Source organism: Chaetodon auriga, chromosome 8, assembly GCF_051107435.1.
Source record: "Chaetodon auriga isolate fChaAug3 chromosome 8, fChaAug3.hap1, whole genome shotgun sequence".
Lineage (NCBI taxonomy): Eukaryota > Metazoa > Chordata > Actinopteri > Chaetodontiformes > Chaetodontidae > Chaetodon > Chaetodon auriga.
This window is the reverse complement of record NC_135081.1, coordinates 9,154,037-9,172,220: the sequence shown is the minus strand read 5'-3', so window position 1 is coordinate 9,172,220 and position 18,184 is coordinate 9,154,037. Positions and strand designations below refer to the sequence as shown.

The window sequence follows — 18,184 nt, the reverse complement described above, 5'->3', positions numbered from 1 at the left end:
CTAGGCCCCCCTGGGTAATATTCACATTCCACACACCAAGTTAATTGCTGAAGTCTGGGAATGCAGGCAAATCGCTAAAAAAGAAATCAGATGGGGCAAGAAACATGAGCAGTGAGACGATCATACAGGCTTTAAATGAACTGCTCGGTTAGCTCAGCTTAACTGAAGGAGAAAAGGAAACCCACCAATAGACATATTACCTCTACTGTCTCTGCAGCTTACAGGCCTACAGTATATCCTGGGTCAGCTTTGACTTGCTGTGCTTGTCCTGCAGTGAGGGTTTATTAACAACATTTTGGGTCTGATCATCTGACTGCTTTTCTTTTCTTGGAAGAGGGGAAAGGAAGACTAGATGAAGCCTGAGGAACACCTTGTAGGTTAAAGCATTGCATCAATTACACATTCTGGGAGCTTGGAAATTTCAGTGCGCTGACCTCCTTTCTTTTTCCTGTGTGCTGTTTTTTGTCCTGCACCTGTATCCAGCTGGGGTTAAATGTGCAGAGTAACCTCTCTCTTTCCATGTGTTTCCTGCTCCATACAAGGTATTTATAACAGCAGATTTTTTTAAATAAAATTGTGCTTCTTTACCTCTTTGGGGTGCAATAAACGTACAAACTCATCGACTCATTGATATACAACTTTAACCTTCACACGCTAATGTGATGCTAATGTATACAGATCTCACAAACATACAGTTAAACCCATTTAAACTCAGAATCCACCTGTCAAAGTCAAGCTCTCGCCTGAATGTATGACATTGCTGAGTCAGATAGATGGGTATCTGCTGTCTCACTGTGTAGTGCTGCACAGCAGTCCTGTACACGATGGCGTCTGCTCCCGACTCTACTGATGATCCTATTTAATCTGACATCTTGTTTGAATTTAAACTGCAAAAGAACTGCTTGAGCAGCAGATTGAGTGGCAGCTGTCGGCTCGTTGTACCTTCATGCGTTACATCGGAGCACCAAACCTTTCAGTTTGCAGCTTGCCAGAGTTGGACTTGTGCCTTGAGCCTCACTGCTGCTCTGTTCACACAAACCAGGAGCCCTGTGGTATTTAAGCATTTAGAGTTTCTCCCAGAATTTTTACAAGGGATGAAACACATGGCTTTGTGGTTTTAGAGGGAAAAAGAGTGTGGAAAACACATTTGTGTGGAAAATACTGAGTTTCTAACACCTGGGCTTTGTCTGACAAAGACTTTCTGTGGCTCTACTGCTTTGTACCGCAGGGCAGGGCTTTGATGCTTTATTAAGTTGAATATTAGTCTGCCATTGTAGCTTCCAGGCTCTGATGAGCTATGAAAAAGTTAACAGGGAAAACAAAAACGTCTACACACACACACACACACACACACACACACACATACACGCTCACATGCACACCACTGCTGCATCATACTACTGTAGATGGAAAGGTCTTTTAAAAAGCACCACCTCCAAAGCTCAGAGAACATTCCCTCCCCCTCATTTCCCAACCCTCCTCTCTCAGATGATCTTCCAAACTGGCCTGAATGTGTGTGCATGAATGAAATGAAACCACGGTAGATAAAGGGATGACGCCAGATGTATATTACCAGAAAGGCAAAGAAATGCCTGTGTGTGTCCCAAAATGTGCGACTTGAGGAGAAAGTCCATGCAGAGCGTTAATCTCAGTATAGTCTCTTCAGTCTCTAAAACATCATTCTGTCTAAATTTAAGCATGGGAATGTCCTAAACTTTGTCACTGCAGGTGTTGTATTCACTGCACATTGACAGGTGTTTGGTCTTTTCCTCAGACTGCGCCCTGTAGAAGTTTGGTGTTGGGGGTTGAAAAGGCATGACCTGAAACAAAAGCCGTTCTTTTATCTTTATTCAAAAGCGTTCAAAGTGACCTTGAATTTAGTTCCGTCCAATGTCCTTATTTTGGAAACGGTGACAGTGTAGAGCATGGCGGGAGACACTGAATCCATCTCGCCACTGTAAACACAGACCAATTTTCATAGACAGTATGAAAGAAAGCAGGCGACTGAGGAGAAAATTCTGTGAAAGCTGACAGGGTACGAGCTGTTTGACATACTTTTACAATAATTGAAGTACCATCTGTTCCACTGTGGCTTGAATTAATAGAAATCTCTGTGTCCACTGTGAAGGACCACTCTGTTGAGGGAAGACAACAACTTTTTGATAGTGGGGGTAATTTTATTCACGTTGAATACTGTCCAGATTCTGGAAGCCAGGGCGAGTGGAAATATTTCCGCTTCATTGCCAACAGGATTTAATCAGACTTTAGGGTTGCTCCATTCTACAGTAATAATGGAAATACTCATTTGCACATGATCTGAGACAGGGTAATGTGTATAAGCAGGTAATGATGAAAGCATGCGTGCATGGATGAGTGTCAGCCTATTTCTTAGTCAGCCATGTCATTTCCTGACGGTGAAAGGCAGTGACTTTATTGCTGGTCACTGGTATTTAGGGCAACTGGTGCCGGCCAGTGTGACAGTCACCACGCTGGCCAAGAATGTCACAGCAGGTCACCCCACGCAGCTGACAACAGGGGGGATGTGGTGCACACACACTGACATTCTAAGGTTCTCACTACTCTTTCCACACATGGACACACACACACACACACACACACACACACACACACACACACACACACACACACACACCCCCTCGGGGACCACAGACATGCCACATGAAATAACTTGTTTCATTCTACTCTGTTAGCAGATCACTTAATCTCTTTTGGTCTGAGGTACCAAAGATGGAGGAGTAAATCTTGTTAGCCACTCCAAATACCTTCCACAGACATTCTCTTCGGCTTTGACACAAGATGCAGTTAGTTAAAAACTACCCTAAATGGTGTGGATGGCTCTACCGTTTCACCAAAAAGGGTTACACAAGCTGGCGTTACATAAAAGGCATGATTTGGTTCGTAGATAAACCAGCTTCTGAGATGATAAGCTGCTTTAAAACTAAACAGGGACTCTTGTGCGTTCGTGTGTCCATTGACCGCTGGGTCTCTGAGGGGAGTGCCCGTTCCCTCTCTGACCGCAGGTCAGGTGACAACCCTGGAAAAAACTTTGCGTTGTTTGTTGTCTTATCTCAAAGTTCAAATTACTGCTAATTCTGGCCTTCCTGTACTACTGTTGCTGCACTTTGACACAGTTGAACTCCGTTGTGTCGGGAAATAAAGCGCGGCCGGGCTCCAGCTGCTCTCCAGCAACCTTTCGTCTGCTCGAGGTTGTGTTTGAAATGTTTGAGTAGTGCATTTGTGCGGAATGAACCAGTGTGTAACATTTTACCTTTCTCTCATGAAGTTGTTACAGCTGTTGTCATAGTTAAGGCAGGACACACACACACACACACACATTTGATGTGTAACAGAACCGCGGAGGCTCACTTGGGAGGGTTGGAAAGTCATGACCTCCAGTATACATCATTCATCTTTGGCCTTTACTTCATGCCATGAATTCATAGCTGAAGGCCAGGAGTGATGATCATAAACGTGATATGTGCATTTATTAGTTGATGTGTGTTGTGTACTTAAAGTTTGGCCAAGGACAATGTTGCACTGCAGAGCTGCTACTACAACTTTACAGTATATCACATGTAGGCAGATGAGAGCTTCTTATAATCTAGAGTTTACAGAGTGTCTGACAGGAAGACAAATAAAGCAAGAAATACACACTGGAGAAAGTATGAAAGGTATTTTCACTATGAAGCCAATCCATGTGATGCTAACTTCCTTAGTCTTGAGTCAAGACACAGGATTGATCTCCCATATTGCTAGTTGAGACCATTACCATATATGTGCTTGTATTGTATTGTAGCGACCGAGAGTGGCTGTTGTAATTATGACAGGAGCAAAGTGAGGTGACATAGTATAAAGAGCAAGAAAATCCACATGGTGGGGTGGATGGATGGGTCTAACAAACACAGGACTTTCACCCAGGAGACCGATGTTCATGTCCCGTGTGACACCAGAAGTCAATGTTGACCTATTTTGTTACTTCACATATATCACAGTGATATACTTAATTTAATCCATAATCTTTTCCTAAATCTAACCAAGTAGTTCTCATGCCTACACCTGAGCACACTAACATTTCACAATGCTAATGACGTGCTTATCGCTGGTACATTTAAACAGTAATATAAGTTGTTTTAGGAGTCAGTGGGAATTTAACCTACTTAGCTATGAGGACGTGCTGGTTTTTTAAATAGCATCCTTTCATTTTCATCTTTCCCCTCACTTCAGTGACAAGCTAATGTTAGTGTAAGGCAGCTGAAGTCAACTAACAGCCCCACCTTTATCCATGTTTTTTCCATCTATGGTGTCAAATCCAAACTGCTTCCACAAATCGCTTCTCAGATGGTTTGATGTCATGATTATCTGTTCAGCATGGTCGGCTTGTTTTTTTTTCCTAAATTGTTTTAGCCAAGAGATTAACAGGGATAGGAAACAGGACATGCAATGGGTGAGACCATGCATGTGTTAAAGAGGACTGGCTGCTGACTGCGTTCAAAGATGGCGTTCTATCATCCCTGTGAAAGTTGCTCAATCAGAGCATCTGCCAAAAAAAGCCTCTACAGATTTCTCAAATTTTCGTGTTTTTGGGCCCACAGAGCTCGCACACTAGAGTCTCTGAACCAGTTTAGAGCATGTATGTCCAAGATTTCCTCTCTAGCCAGCTGACTTCCCGTTGCTCACGAATGTTCAGTGAACTTTACTGGGCTGAATGGATCAAATTCTGGCAGTTTGGGGTGTTTACGATTGTTAAAAAAAATATTGTTCTCCTCAATACAGACGCTCCTTTCCCAATGATTGTAATGGGAAAACGCTTCTTGTGCCAGTGTGCGTCATGTGACAGAAGTTGCAGCACCAACTGTGACCAATCAATTTTGGGAAAGCTGAAAGGTCTCGATCGATGTAAATCTGTCTGTCATGTAGGACAAGTCCCAGCACCCATCCTGGGAGAGGAGCCCAACAGCCAGTAGCCAGAGTGGCGTCATGGAGCGGAAACTCCCTGTCCTGCATAGAGGAGACAGAAAAAGATGATCAGGCGCTCAGACAGCAAGGGAGAGAAAGAAGACAGGAAGTGGAGAGATAGAGGGCTAAAATGAAACTGAGCCAAAGATGAGATTACAAGCAGAAATTAAAGAGGAAGAAAAAGCTGGGGGGGTCAGTGTTTCACTTAGCATAGATCAGGTATGTGTTTGACTTCACACTCAGCAGCAGTTTGTTTACATGAAGGGTGTGTAAGGTGAGATGGGAGGCGTGTTGTCACAGTGGGCTTCAGGACTCCTGCTGGAGAGGTTTGGCTTCAGAAACTGTGCCTGCCAATTCAACGGCACGAATCCTGAAGGTTACAGCACAGAGTGAATCATGCTCATACTAATTAAAAAGCATGTGGGTTATTGATTGTATATATTAGGGTTGAAACAACTAAAATGACAATCAGTCAGTCATTTAAATAAATTTTTTAAGTGAAAACTTTACTGGTTCCAGCTTCTCAAATGGGAATATTTTCTCGTGTTTCTTCCGCTGCGGTAGTAAACTGAGTACGAGCCGCAACTGACAATATTATTATCTGCCAATTATTTTCTTGATTTATCCTTTGGTTAATGAAATGCCATGAAGTATTAAAAGATGCTCATCACACTCTTCCAGGGTCCAGAGTGACACCTTCAATTGTAAGTTGTCTGACCAACAGTCCAAAACCCAAAGATAATTCATTCTTCTTCTTGTCCTGTACTCAACTATTCCATTAATCAACTAATTGAGCTGAATTTCTTTGAGTTTTGATCAGACTTGAGTCAGACTCACGATGGGCGTTTTTCACTAAACTGACATTCTAAAGACCAAAGGATAAATCAATTATTTGAGAAGATAATTGGTAGATTTATTGATAATGATAATACTCAGTACTTGCAGCTGAAATACTCATTGGTTAACCTCACATATTATTACTTTGCCAATGAATCTGGTGTTGAAAGACTTAAACGACTAAACATATTGATGTAAGAATATGTAATAAGTGTGTAAAATTCACAGAAAGTTCCCCCATATCTGTCCTTTGACCCACTTTCTTCTTAGCCAAAGTTGTCATTCAGATGGAAGATTAAATGAAGAATGGAACACAATCACACACTGTGGAATTTATGCTCATGACGCACGTCTTGTTTGGTTCTCCTCCCAGAGACAGTATGACATGTTTCAGTGTCTCCTTAGCTAATTATGACATCTCCCCTGTTGTGCCTACAACGGCGTGCTCCACCAGTAAAATCTGACTGGTTTGAATGGTGATGAGAACCCACAGCAGTGTCACGCTTTTCCATTCAGCTGTTGGGTTTGTTTTACACACACACACACACACACACACACACACACACACACACACACACACACACACACTGCCAGTTCCATGTACGTTCCCTTAAGGCCCTCAGGAGGCATAGACAGTGTTTCCAGCGTTACGTGAGCATCCAGCTTACAGACCCCTGGAGGTCTCTGTAGAAGCACGGCAGGCTTAGTGAGTGCTCCATTTATTAACTATGCATATTACTCAGTGTAATATCCATAATTGATGAATTTTCCTCTGTCAGTGTTCAACTACACTTATCAGTGCTTTGAGAGTGCAGCGATTTAAAGACATTATTAAGTATTTAGTTTTCATATATTGTTAATGATCTTTTTTTGCTGTATCTTCTAGTACAGCAAGGGTCATAATATTTAGTTTGCTGTCAACTCTTCTTTCCTCTCCTCATGCTGGTTGAGCTCATATTGCCTTTACAGGGTAAGCACAGCCCCTAGTGGATCATTGTCCTCATAACAACAGACCTTTCAGTCAAAAAAGCAGAGGAATGGACTTTAAAGGAAAATCTTGGGGGATAAAAAGCTTTGAGCTGATTTCCAGGGCATGGAGAATGGTAGCTGAGATAAATGCCTCTTATGCTTTCATAGCAGGTCTGTTATATTGCAATTCAGGGATTCTAAGATCATCTTTTAATCAAAGCGTGGATTAGCCTCTTCTCTCTCAGCGGTGATGGTTGAGTCTAAATAAAGCTGAAATGACAGCATCTCTCCAGTGATGGTCCAACTCCAACCATCTGATTTGTTTGAGTTAAAGCCGATGAGTCAGAGAGTGGGTGGGGGACCTCAGGGGCCCCAGACTGCCCCTTGTCCACTACAGAAAACTCTTAACTGCTCTTCTTCTTACTGCAAATAGGATGTGACTTGAAGCAGAACCTTCCAGCGTCCGCCCCTCTGCTGTAATTTATCCAAATCTCAAAACAGGGGGCTCTTTATAGGGAGCAACCTCACACGGCTCGAGGGCCCCCATGGGACCTGGTCTTAAAGGGTGGAGCATGGGAGGAAACCTGCAGGGGTCATTTGCTCCATGCCTTCTTTCCCCTCCGTCTCAATTCCCAGAATTCCTCAGCAGTCTTGCGTCTATCAGTGTGGTAGGAAATCACCTCCCTGTTGCGGTTTTAACAGCTGCACCATGTTTGCCTGTCGACATGGACACAGTCTTTTTCAGCTTTGTGTGCACATGGATGTGTAAAATGATCATTTGATGAACTATGAGATACAATGATTCCGTATGACTTCTGTTACTGCAATACTTCTTTCCCCTCACAGTACACCACATACCTGATTGACAGGCTCTGATCTGCTGTATTCAGTCATTCGGCTTAGCTGTTTTATCATAGGCTAACACAGAGGCCGTCTCTCTCATTGGTGAGGCCAGCCTCCCGCTGACTGCTGCCCGGGGCTCTAAGCCGGTACATTGGGCCGGAGATTTGAGTGGCTGGGTGACCTCAGACAGAAGGAATGTTTTGTCTGGATGTCCACAGCAGGGCTACCAGTCTGATGTAGACAGAGCAGAGGGGCTGTGAGCCAGCAGGACTATGAAACACCCCTAGGTGAAAAGTATCAAACAGAAGACTTAGTATGGTAGTTTTGTGCAGAACAATACTGAAAGAACCAGACAGAATTGGAAATTTTCTTTCGAGCTCCGAACCCTTTCTCAGGCCGTCTTTTTTGCCAGTTTATATCCTTTCACACACAGTCTCTCCTGCTTCTGCTGCCAAGAAACACAAGGCATGCAACCATTTGTTTACACTGATCAGCTGTGAATTTTCCACCGCACAAGGACACATGGCCAAATACTGTAATGGTTACTAATATTTAATATTTTAGCCATATACTGTATGATGTGCTTTACAAAACGTGTTTCCCTCTGCATCTAACTTTTTAACACACTTTACAGCCATTGATTTGGTTTTTGATGGCCATCAGTGGCTCAATTTAATCAACCAGTTTCATGCTCCATTATGTGTTGCTTTAGATTTACATTATTTCTGCTGATGAGTAGCAATGGATTTACTTCATAAGCAGTTTTAACATCAGCATAAAGGTTTTATATAGAACCATGTGAACACGATACCATTTTCAGTTTGTTGAACATGAAAGTTCATCCTTGTTCCTCTTAGGCATATGAATATTTCTGGAGCATTCAACTGCACACCATGTCATGGTCTTCATCAACAGTTAGAATCTGCATTCACTGTTTCCAACCAAAACTTTGCTCTAATCTGTTTGTCAGTTAGCTAATCTGCTGATGAAGTGTGTGTGTTTGATGAGCAGAGTTGTAGCTGCAGGCAGGCGATGGAGGGCTGGGTGGATGTACTAGCGAGGACTACTTAGATCTGTGTGTACTACATGATGGCCAAGGTCTAGAGTTCTGTCTAAGCCAATGTAAGGCATGAAGAGATTCTTTTATGGAAAACTTCTAAATATGTCATTTTTAGGGGCCTTTAAACATGGCTAAACCCTTTTTCTTGATAAATATAGCATCTCAATTCAAATAACTGCTGAAAAAGGTAATGAAGTGAGGGACAGGACTCTAGCAGGGTAAGTAATCTGTGGGCTTTGGCTGTCAGTTAGAGGTTGAGAGAAGATTCCCATAGCAAGCCTTAATAAATAAACCTCAGCAATTTACAGGCTGTCTGGCTGCTAATAAACCCTTGTGTAGATTGGCAGGATCCTGCTATAAGTCTGCACTGTACTTACAAAACGGCACAGAAGCAAACAGCTCCAGTTTAGCCCAGGCTAACATGACAAAAGCCCTGCTCCTCATAACTCACATTCCTCCCAAGACCCAGTTACGAAACGCTGCTGGTGGCTGAGGGATTGGTCCCTGTAACCTTGAGCAGTTGAAGAGTTGGTGTTTGACATTGTAAGCTGTGTTTGTTACAGTATGTAACCATATGAGCATCTGCAGGCCCAGGGTTTGTTTTACTTAGCTGTAAAACATTTGAAAAGGATAGCAGAGGACACAATCCAAAAGTCAGGGGCAGGGTCAAAGTGAAGAGGGATTAAAGAACAGTATACACTGTTGTTATATACTGAGTCATGTGTTGCCATGTTAGAATGAGGTTGGCTAAAATCAAGTGTTCTTTTAGAAAATAGCATTATTTCTCAATATCTTCTTTAAGACTTCTACACATTATGTAATAAATCTGCAAAAAAAATACAGACAATCTGGAGAAATTTGTCCAAAATCTCCTATCAGAGCTCCTTCTGGTTCTACATCAGACTCAGCTTCCGGACAAGCTTATTATTGCATCCAACAATAAAGTCCCACGATTAGATTTCCATTCTTCCCTCGAACCGAACAATTTACTCCTACATTCGAGGCATTATCTGTGATTGATTATCCATCTGAGGGCAATATATTAATGCGTAGGCCTTCGGTGTCAACAAATCTGTACAACACAATCAGATAATTACTAAACAAATAAACATGACTCATGTCTGCAAGCGAAGCCCACAAACACATCATTTCCTGATTCGATAAGAGAGTCATTTTCCCCTTTTCGTTTATATTTGGACTAAAACACACAGTGGCTAAGCGTAGCAGCTTTTGAATGGAGAAGCATCACATTATTACCATCAATACCTGCTATGTTTTTAATACGTATTTTTTATAAATTTGATGCAATGTCAGCACTTTTTTTATGTGAGTGTTTTGAGAAAAACCATTTGCTGTGTGATCAGTTGTAGGTATATTTTTGTCATTTAAAATTGGTGCTTGTTCTAGTTTAGTTTTAGTCAACAAAAACAAAGTTACGTCCGGTTGTCAGCAGGGTAAATTCATGCACTTTTACTTTTTATGTCATTTCGGCAATTGCCTCTTTATTTTTTCAAGAGTTGTTCTTGTCTTTAGCTCTGTTAACTGGTTTGTACCAGGCTAATGGTTGACACACGTAGTGGCCATGCCGCTCTGCACAAATACAAAAGATCACTCTCCTTGTCTATGACATTATCATTCCCAACCAACCATCTGATTGGTGGACGACCCGTTCTACCTCCTGAGCCACAGCCGCTTAATGTTATAGTAACATTGGCTTACAATAGCTGAATATCAGTGTGCTGTCCAGCCTGTTTTTGTGCTTTGTCCCAGCTGTTTTGTTGCCTTTCTTGTTTCATTTTTTGTGGGATTGTGGATGAATTTAGTCCTGAATTCTGTTACTTTCTTGTGCTGAGACCTGCTAACATTAGCTAGCATTACTGGCAGAGATGCTGAACAGTTATGGGTCGCTGTTTTATGTCAGGAAGGAGCTGACAATGTGTGATTATGCAGACACGTGCAGGTTTGACTGCATTAAAACAGTAATTGTTCATATATCCATTTGTCTTTCACAGTATCATTTAGTTTTTATTCAAAATTGTAAGAACTTTGTCAGAGTTTGAATTTTCATAGGTAACTTTTCGCGTTCTTTTGGATGTTGAAAAGGTGTCTCCAATTATTATTTTTGGTCATACTTTTCATTGATGGAATAAACATTGTTTCTGCATCTAACAATGTATAGTTTAGTCATTTCTGCTCACCTGAGAAACACATCTCACTAATTTACAATCATGAGTCTAAGTAAAGGCTCTTGTACTGTCTGTTGTTAACTAATGATGTGTAAACTTCCTTGGTTGCGTTGTCTTGTCATCTTTAATGGAACATGTCACAATGACAAGAGTCGGGCATGGAAAGAGAGAGCTGGGCACAGGTCCAGAGGGCTGATGTCAGCCAAAGCAAGCAGTCAAAGAATTAAACACACACAAATCACACAGCTGGGTCCATCTGTAAGTTTGCATGCTTGTGTATGTGTGTGTATGTGTGTGTGTGTGTGTGTGTGTGTGTGTGTGTGTGTGTGTGTGTGTGATTCTGTTGTATAAGTCTGGTATAAAAACAAATTCTCAAGAAGTACTCAGCCGGCTGCCACAACCACTTCCACAAGCCGTACACTTCAAAACACACACACACACACACACACACACACACACACACACACACACACACACACACACACAAATGAGTTCTCCTTGACTGTGCAGAACAGCTAGGCTTCCATTTTCCCTGCTGCCAAAAATGTGTCAGTCATTTCCTCCAGACGTCCTTTATTATGTACAAGAGGCCGTGCAGGAGCTGAATCAAATAATGGCTCTGCGACAAGACCGCCTGCTGTCTGAGCTGAGGCGGAGGCTAACCAATTATTAGAGGATGGATTGATTTGCCATCATTTATTTTGTTTAATTTGGTGCTTTCTAGTCCACTTCCTGTGGCTTTGACCACAGTCTGTGCCACCGGGCACAAGCAGGGCTTACTTGGTGATGATGAGGCTTGATCAGCGGTGGCTGTTACTGCCTCACATGTAAGTCAGGCAGCCTGTCAGTACAAAGAAGTTGCTTTGGATTGGTTCACATCAGGCCCAGACTGTTTGTTGACAGAGCCAAGTCTCTCATTGGAGTATCATGCTCACATCAAAAGCTTTTCAGCAGATTTGAGGGAATAATTACTGCTTTCAGCACATCACATTAGGGGTTTAGTAACCTCAGTAGATTTGCAATTTGACCAACATGCCACAGATAAAAATGATTCTGATCCAGCAATTTTTAGTCATCTGATGCAGTTCTACATTTTCTCACTGAGTACATTAAATTGGCGAGAAAACAGCAGGTATTAATATATTCCACATGGCCTATTCAAGAAGTACATAAAATTGAGGAAGCACTGGATGCTTTGAGACATTGTTAGCATGCCTGCAGATATGAAATTGTGAAGCCAGCTGTCATTCCCCTTCCTTTGGTCCTGCATCGTATCACAATGGCAACAACTACAGCATTTATATGGATATGGTACTTTAAGGTTTGTATTAGCTCTTTATGAAAGCAGCATATCTGAAATGCCTTCACCCTCTCATGCTTGTGTCCACTCAAAGGTTTGTTTTCCAGTAAATACATACATTTTCGCATTATAGATGCTCATGTGTCTATTAAACATTTACCGTAATACCATACAAGACCATAATTTAATTAGCATTTTGATGTATGGTAGTGATTTCATCCAAGACTGTGAGCTTTTCCTTGTTCACTGTTGAATATTGGTTTCACGGTGCTATCGCTAAATTAGTATGTTCTTGTATGAGTTACTGTCACAGAAAAACCCTTGTTGCTTGCTGTAATGTGGTGAGATGCTAACAACTGGTAAATGTGTAATTAGCACTAAGCTAGTTTGCTTTGGGATTAGAGAGAGAGTTGTTATATCTCCCCATATGTTTGTGGTCGGTCTGTGTAAGCGGCAGGCTCATCCTGGGAATTACTGCAGGGATCTGGGTGTGGCGCTGGGATTCTGTTTCTCTGCATGAACACACACACACACACGCACACACACACGCGCACACACAGACATCCACTACATTATCTTTTTGTGTCTTTTGCTCAGCACATTAACAGAACTTGCTTTCACCCTCTGCTTCATTTTTCTCCATTTCCTCTACAGACTCCCTTCTAATTTAATCCTCATAGTGTAGAGGGATTGATCGGTCATCTACTCTATAACCTGATTGGCTGGTTTGTGGAAAGGCAGGTAGTTGTTGGACTTAGTGACTGGCTGGATTTGTGTTGCACTGACTGACTGAAAAGCGTGTTTTAAATGAAAGAGAAGGAAGAGGAGGAGACGGGGAGGAGCTTTGCACTGTGCAGACGCCTGCACACACAAATTGTTTGTGTGTGTGTGTGAGACTGAAGTGAGTGTGTGTGCACATGGTGTATCACAGGAACCAAAACAGAGCAGCGTCCCGGTCACCAGACCTGCAGTGACAGGGAGAGAAGGAAAGTGACCAAAGACAGAAAAGACTAAAACTTCAGACGCTCCAGCTAAACAGGAAGAAGGCAACACTATCGAAGCTTCAGCATCAACATTTACACCATTCATTCTTCACGAGGAGGCCAGAAAGTGACCATGGACAACCCCAGGTGTATCCAAAATGAGATCACTTCTCTCAAAGGTATTTCCATATTCTGATTTTGATTCTCAGAATCGAAGATTTGGGTACGTGACTGCGTAATGAAGTTAAAAGCCCAGACAGCAAAGAATGAGGCGGACTTTTTATTGTGTTATTGTGTCTCTATAGGAAGGCAGACAGGGAGGGGTGTCCAACACAAGCATTGTTTGAAAGGCAGCGGAAGTGCAGGATGTCCCTCCGCTCAGACACTTTTAACTTTCACAATATTTTAAACTCAAGAACTTAATTTAGGTGAACAGCGACTGAGGATAAAAGTGAAGAGTGAGCTCCTCCTGCCTGTATTGGACTGGCATGCTTGAGTTCTGTCTGTTACCTTAATGCTGTTGTCACAGTGGAGTGTGTTGCTGTATCTCAGACAAATACGGAAAGAGTATATCGCGTTCGCATTTGGGTGACATAAGCTCCGACCTCACATTTGCCATGCAAACCCACCATGCAGAGCTGAACATCATCTCGACTCACCTAAAATAAGCAGAGAAAATGTGCTTCATGAATGGGCAGCTCTACAACCGCTCATCTGTTACTCACAGGCTCATGGATTATCACATAACACAGGCAATGGAAGGACTTACTGACAACAAAGATGTTTCACTTTTTTTTTTTTTTCACATCAGCTGTCCTCATTTGTATTGTTGTGATCACTCCACATGTTGCGGCTTATCAACATGTCACCTGTCAGGTTTTACCTCTCAGAACAAGTTATGCACGTGTGTTGGTCCAGTTCCTGTTCCAGGAGAATGCTAAGAATTAGATGACAGCTTTAAACTGGCCTTTTGCGTTGTTACACCGATACTAATGATGTAGAGGAAGATGATGACCATAAGATAAGATAAAGGCAGCGTTAGTTGAGTGTCATAGGTGTAACCTGCATGATCTGTTAACTGTATTGCTTGGCAGCCTTAAAAACAATCAGTCACATGTGCAGACATATTGGATTATACAGGTGAACGGCAGACAAGATTTAACAACCCACTCATGCTCATCGGGTTATGACCTAAATTCAAAATTAGTCTAATAAATTCAATACTTTTTTCCAGATTAAGTAGGTCCAAAGCAAGGGGAAATGTGGTCTGATGATGCCATAATGACACTCCCCAGCTCTAAGAGCTGGGCTGCTGGTGGTGGTGGAGGTGGTGGCTGTCAGGGTGTAATAATGGTGGAGGATGGAGGTGGTCATATTGATTTTCTGTTGATAAATGAACACCATGCTGACACACAGTCCCCAGACATCACCCACCGTCTTGTTTTTCCAAGGATGTGTGTCCAAGCATGATTTTGATATTGAATCACTGAATCAATTCATTACCCGACACCAGTAGAAGCCAGACAGTATTTATGCTGAAACCACCAGAGACGACTGCATTAAACAAGCATCAGGTTCATCAGAGGCCCAGAATAAATCTTTATGGAACTGCAGCTGTGTCACTGTCTGACACTTGGGTTCTTTCTATAGATGGTGTGTGTGAGTCTTCACACAGTCACACTAATAGGAAACTATTTATTGGATCTCACCACGGTGCAAAAGTTAAACAAGGGCCGGATGTGTGTGACTTATGTAGCGAAGCACCTCAGTGTTTGATGCTTATACGTCAGATCTTTTAATCTGCAGCCTCACAATACTTGGAGTACACTGTGATACCGCTCCAGAAAACAGGCCTGTCCATGTGGAGGATCATTAGTGCATCACGATGCGTTAATGCACAGAGTGCAAAAAGAGGGTATGATTCCAGGAAGCTGCTACATGTACAGTGTGTGTAATTAATGTGATATCTCCAGCAGTCTCTCCCTCTGTGTCTCGTCCTCGGATCGATTTCAGCCTGAGTTGCACTTCCTGAGTGGAGATCTGCAGCCATATAAAATCCCTGTGGCCTTTCCCTGTTTTACCTCATGACAGATATTCACAGACAGCTACTGTACGCATACGGCTGGGAGCTATAGCATCCTGCTGTCTCCCTGCTGCACTGGATCTGTCTGTATTCATTTCCGCTCTGTCTGTTCTGTCATGGGCATGGAGCTGATGTATTGTTTCTTTCTGAAAGGGTCAAATCTTGCAAGCAGGTGGGATGAACTGAATTCTATAATGCGTGTGATTATGTGACCTCTAAAAATTAAGGTAAACTGTGTTTCAAGATTACATTCAGCTGTAATGTGTTAAAGAGGCAAATTTTTCTCTGGATGTAACTCCAGTTATCTCGGTATGTGCCTCCCCCTCTGTTCTGTTACTGTAAGGAATTAAAGCACAATAAGGCCTGATCACACATGCGTCTAGTATTGTGATAATATCAATAGAAAAAATCGTATGAAGTATACATCCACCTTCACAAATCACTAATGCTGCTGTTAGGATGCCGTCTCTTTTCCAGAGTGCCAGACACCAGGTATTGAATTCGTAAATGTAAAAACTTTTTCAATAAGAATAATGATAATTAGATGCAAATCATTGTGTTTCCTAAAAGAAAGATGCAAGTAATAGGCTGCATCACCATTTTACAGACCAAAAAAACCAAAACAAAACAAGAATAATACCCACTATACTCAGTGTGACCAACCAACATACAGTTCAGTGATGCATAATAGGCATCATGAGCAAGTAGAAGCATAGACATGGTTAAAAATCTAGAGTCAGTGTGTAAACCGCCTTTGAGAATTAGCCCTTTGAAGAGTGCAGCCCTGTGAAGTGAGGAACAGGGTGAGGCCCTTACATGCGTGTATCCTTCTCTCTACTATTGTCTGAAGGAAATCACTTTTATTATGCAGGAAATGTTGTTTGGGTTGCAAAGGTGTTTGCATTGCATTCTTTGGGAAAAAAAGACAGTGAGACTTCTATTTGCAGTACTTGCACACCAGCCTGCCAAAACACTGTATGTACAGTGAACGCATCACATTGGCTCTGAGATGAAATATTTATTTTACTATGCTCCTGCCTCAAGTGACAAAAATCATGAGCACTTGCTGTGATTACAAAGACCCCCCCCCGTGCAGTATTATCCTCACTGTATCTACTTCAAGTGTGCTCTCTGTCCCTATGCTCCATCAATTACACTGCACACATGCACAAGTCAAGTCAAATTTATAAATGTGGCACATTTCATATGACAGACATCCACTCAGTGTGCTTAGGCAAAGATCACACATGACAAAAACATTTAAGAACATATGGTATAAGATAAGAAGCTATTACTTATATAGAAACATATGAGATAAAATGAGATTATTGAGAGATGAGATTATTAATAATAATAATATTAATATTATGTAAAAGCTTGCACAAAAATCTATGCACTTAGTCATTCAGCATGCTTATCACTGAACACACACTAATCAGAATCAGAGGGAATTCCCTGACCTGTTTGTAGGTATTCATGGAGTCCCTTCCTGTCTCCTTTCCCCTTTTTCTGGCCACAGCCAAAGGATTTCAGCCACTGACCTTCCTGACAGACGGTATCCCCTTTTCCGACCTGTAGAGCACACTCACGTAGACTTTGTTTCCTTCTGTCATACTTCACTGCACCTCTGTTTCCTGACTAGAACAATCTGTGGCAAAGGTGGCATTCCGTGCTGTTTGTCATGTCTGATGTGAGGTAAGGTAAACAGAGGGTAGCCCAGGACTTAGGAATGAAAAGACAGCAAGTAGACTCTCGTAGTTGCGTAATGTGATGAGTAAATGTCAGTCGCAGTTGCATTGGGAGGTTTTTCACCTCTAAACCTCTAAAAGATAACGTCTGGATTTGTCACATCACCCTGAAATTGCTCCTGACGTTTCCTTTTAAACCACACATGAGAAGATGCTTAAAAACTTGGCAAGGAACACCAGTTCTTATCAGTTGTCTTTTGGGATATGATTTTCCCATAATCACATGCTGTTGTGTCAGCATTTACAGGTCTGCGTGAGCAACCTTTTGAAGTGTCTCTCTGTGCTGTCATCATGGTGCATTCATGTGAAGGATGAGCAGTGCCAATAACAAACTGGCTGGTCACATTATCACCAGTTTGGTGATTACAGAGAACACTGTTTGTATTCAGGAGAGTTTCAGGCCTGTGTTTGCTGTCAGACGTGAGGAGGCGCCACAGCTCAAAATAATGATGAACGCATATTCATTTGACAACGGGGTGAGAGGTAGTACGTCCTCTGTGTGTGTTTACCTCGCACTTGGGCACTTTATAATGACGTGACCAGTGTTTGTATATGTGTGTGAGGGAGACGTGAACAACGTTTCTGCCAAGGTTTGATGTGAACATACCCGAGTGCATGTTTGTGTTGTGAACGTTGAGAATTGCACCAGTTTCCATCCCTGCAGTGGAGTTTTCCTTGGTCCATGATCCTGATTTTTACACACTAAGTACCTGTAGGCTGAGATCTCTAGCGTAGGACTGCAACTGATAATGTTTTTACTCTCACAGATCAGGGTCAAGCAACTAAAGGGGTCACTAAAGTTATTACAACTCATCCTGAGGGGGACATGTCTGTGCCAGATTTTATGGCCATCCAATTGTTGTTGAGACTTTTCACTAAAGCTATGAATATCAACCTAATGGTGGCATGAGAGGAAAAGCCAGTGGGACTCATCCTTTGGGAACCATGATAGACTGACCCAAATGTCATGGTGATTTCCATCTATTTTGAGATATTTCAGTCTGGATCAAAGTGGTGGATGGACAGAGCAGCTTACAGAGGGACATTGACATCATTAGTCACTTTAGCATGGCTAAAAATCTGAGAAGAGTTTCATTTACAGTGACCACAAAGTTACTGATTGATAGATTTTGTATCTCTTAACACATTTCACTGCATGTAAATGGATTACCAAGCTTTCAAAATTAAAGCCCCGTTC

At 42.1% G+C, this 18,184-nt stretch overlaps 1 protein-coding gene across 6 annotated transcripts in view; it reads left to right on the top strand.

Annotated features, from left to right (window-relative positions):
• plecb (plectin b) overlaps positions 1 to 18,184 on the top strand; it is a 123,482-nt gene that overhangs the window by 19,494 nt on the left and 85,804 nt on the right. Inside the window, exon 1 of one of the 6 annotated variants that reach the window (XM_076737291.1) lies at positions 13,049 to 13,334. The exons of 4 other annotated variants lie outside the window; for them this stretch is intronic. In XM_076737291.1, coding sequence (XP_076593406.1) covers positions 13,289 to 13,334 — 46 coding nt within the window. In that variant the 5' untranslated portion in view covers positions 13,049 to 13,288. Of the gene's footprint in view, positions 1 to 13,048; positions 13,335 to 18,184 lie in introns of those variants that run through there. One more of the 6 variants, XM_076737293.1, reaches the window with a different exon arrangement.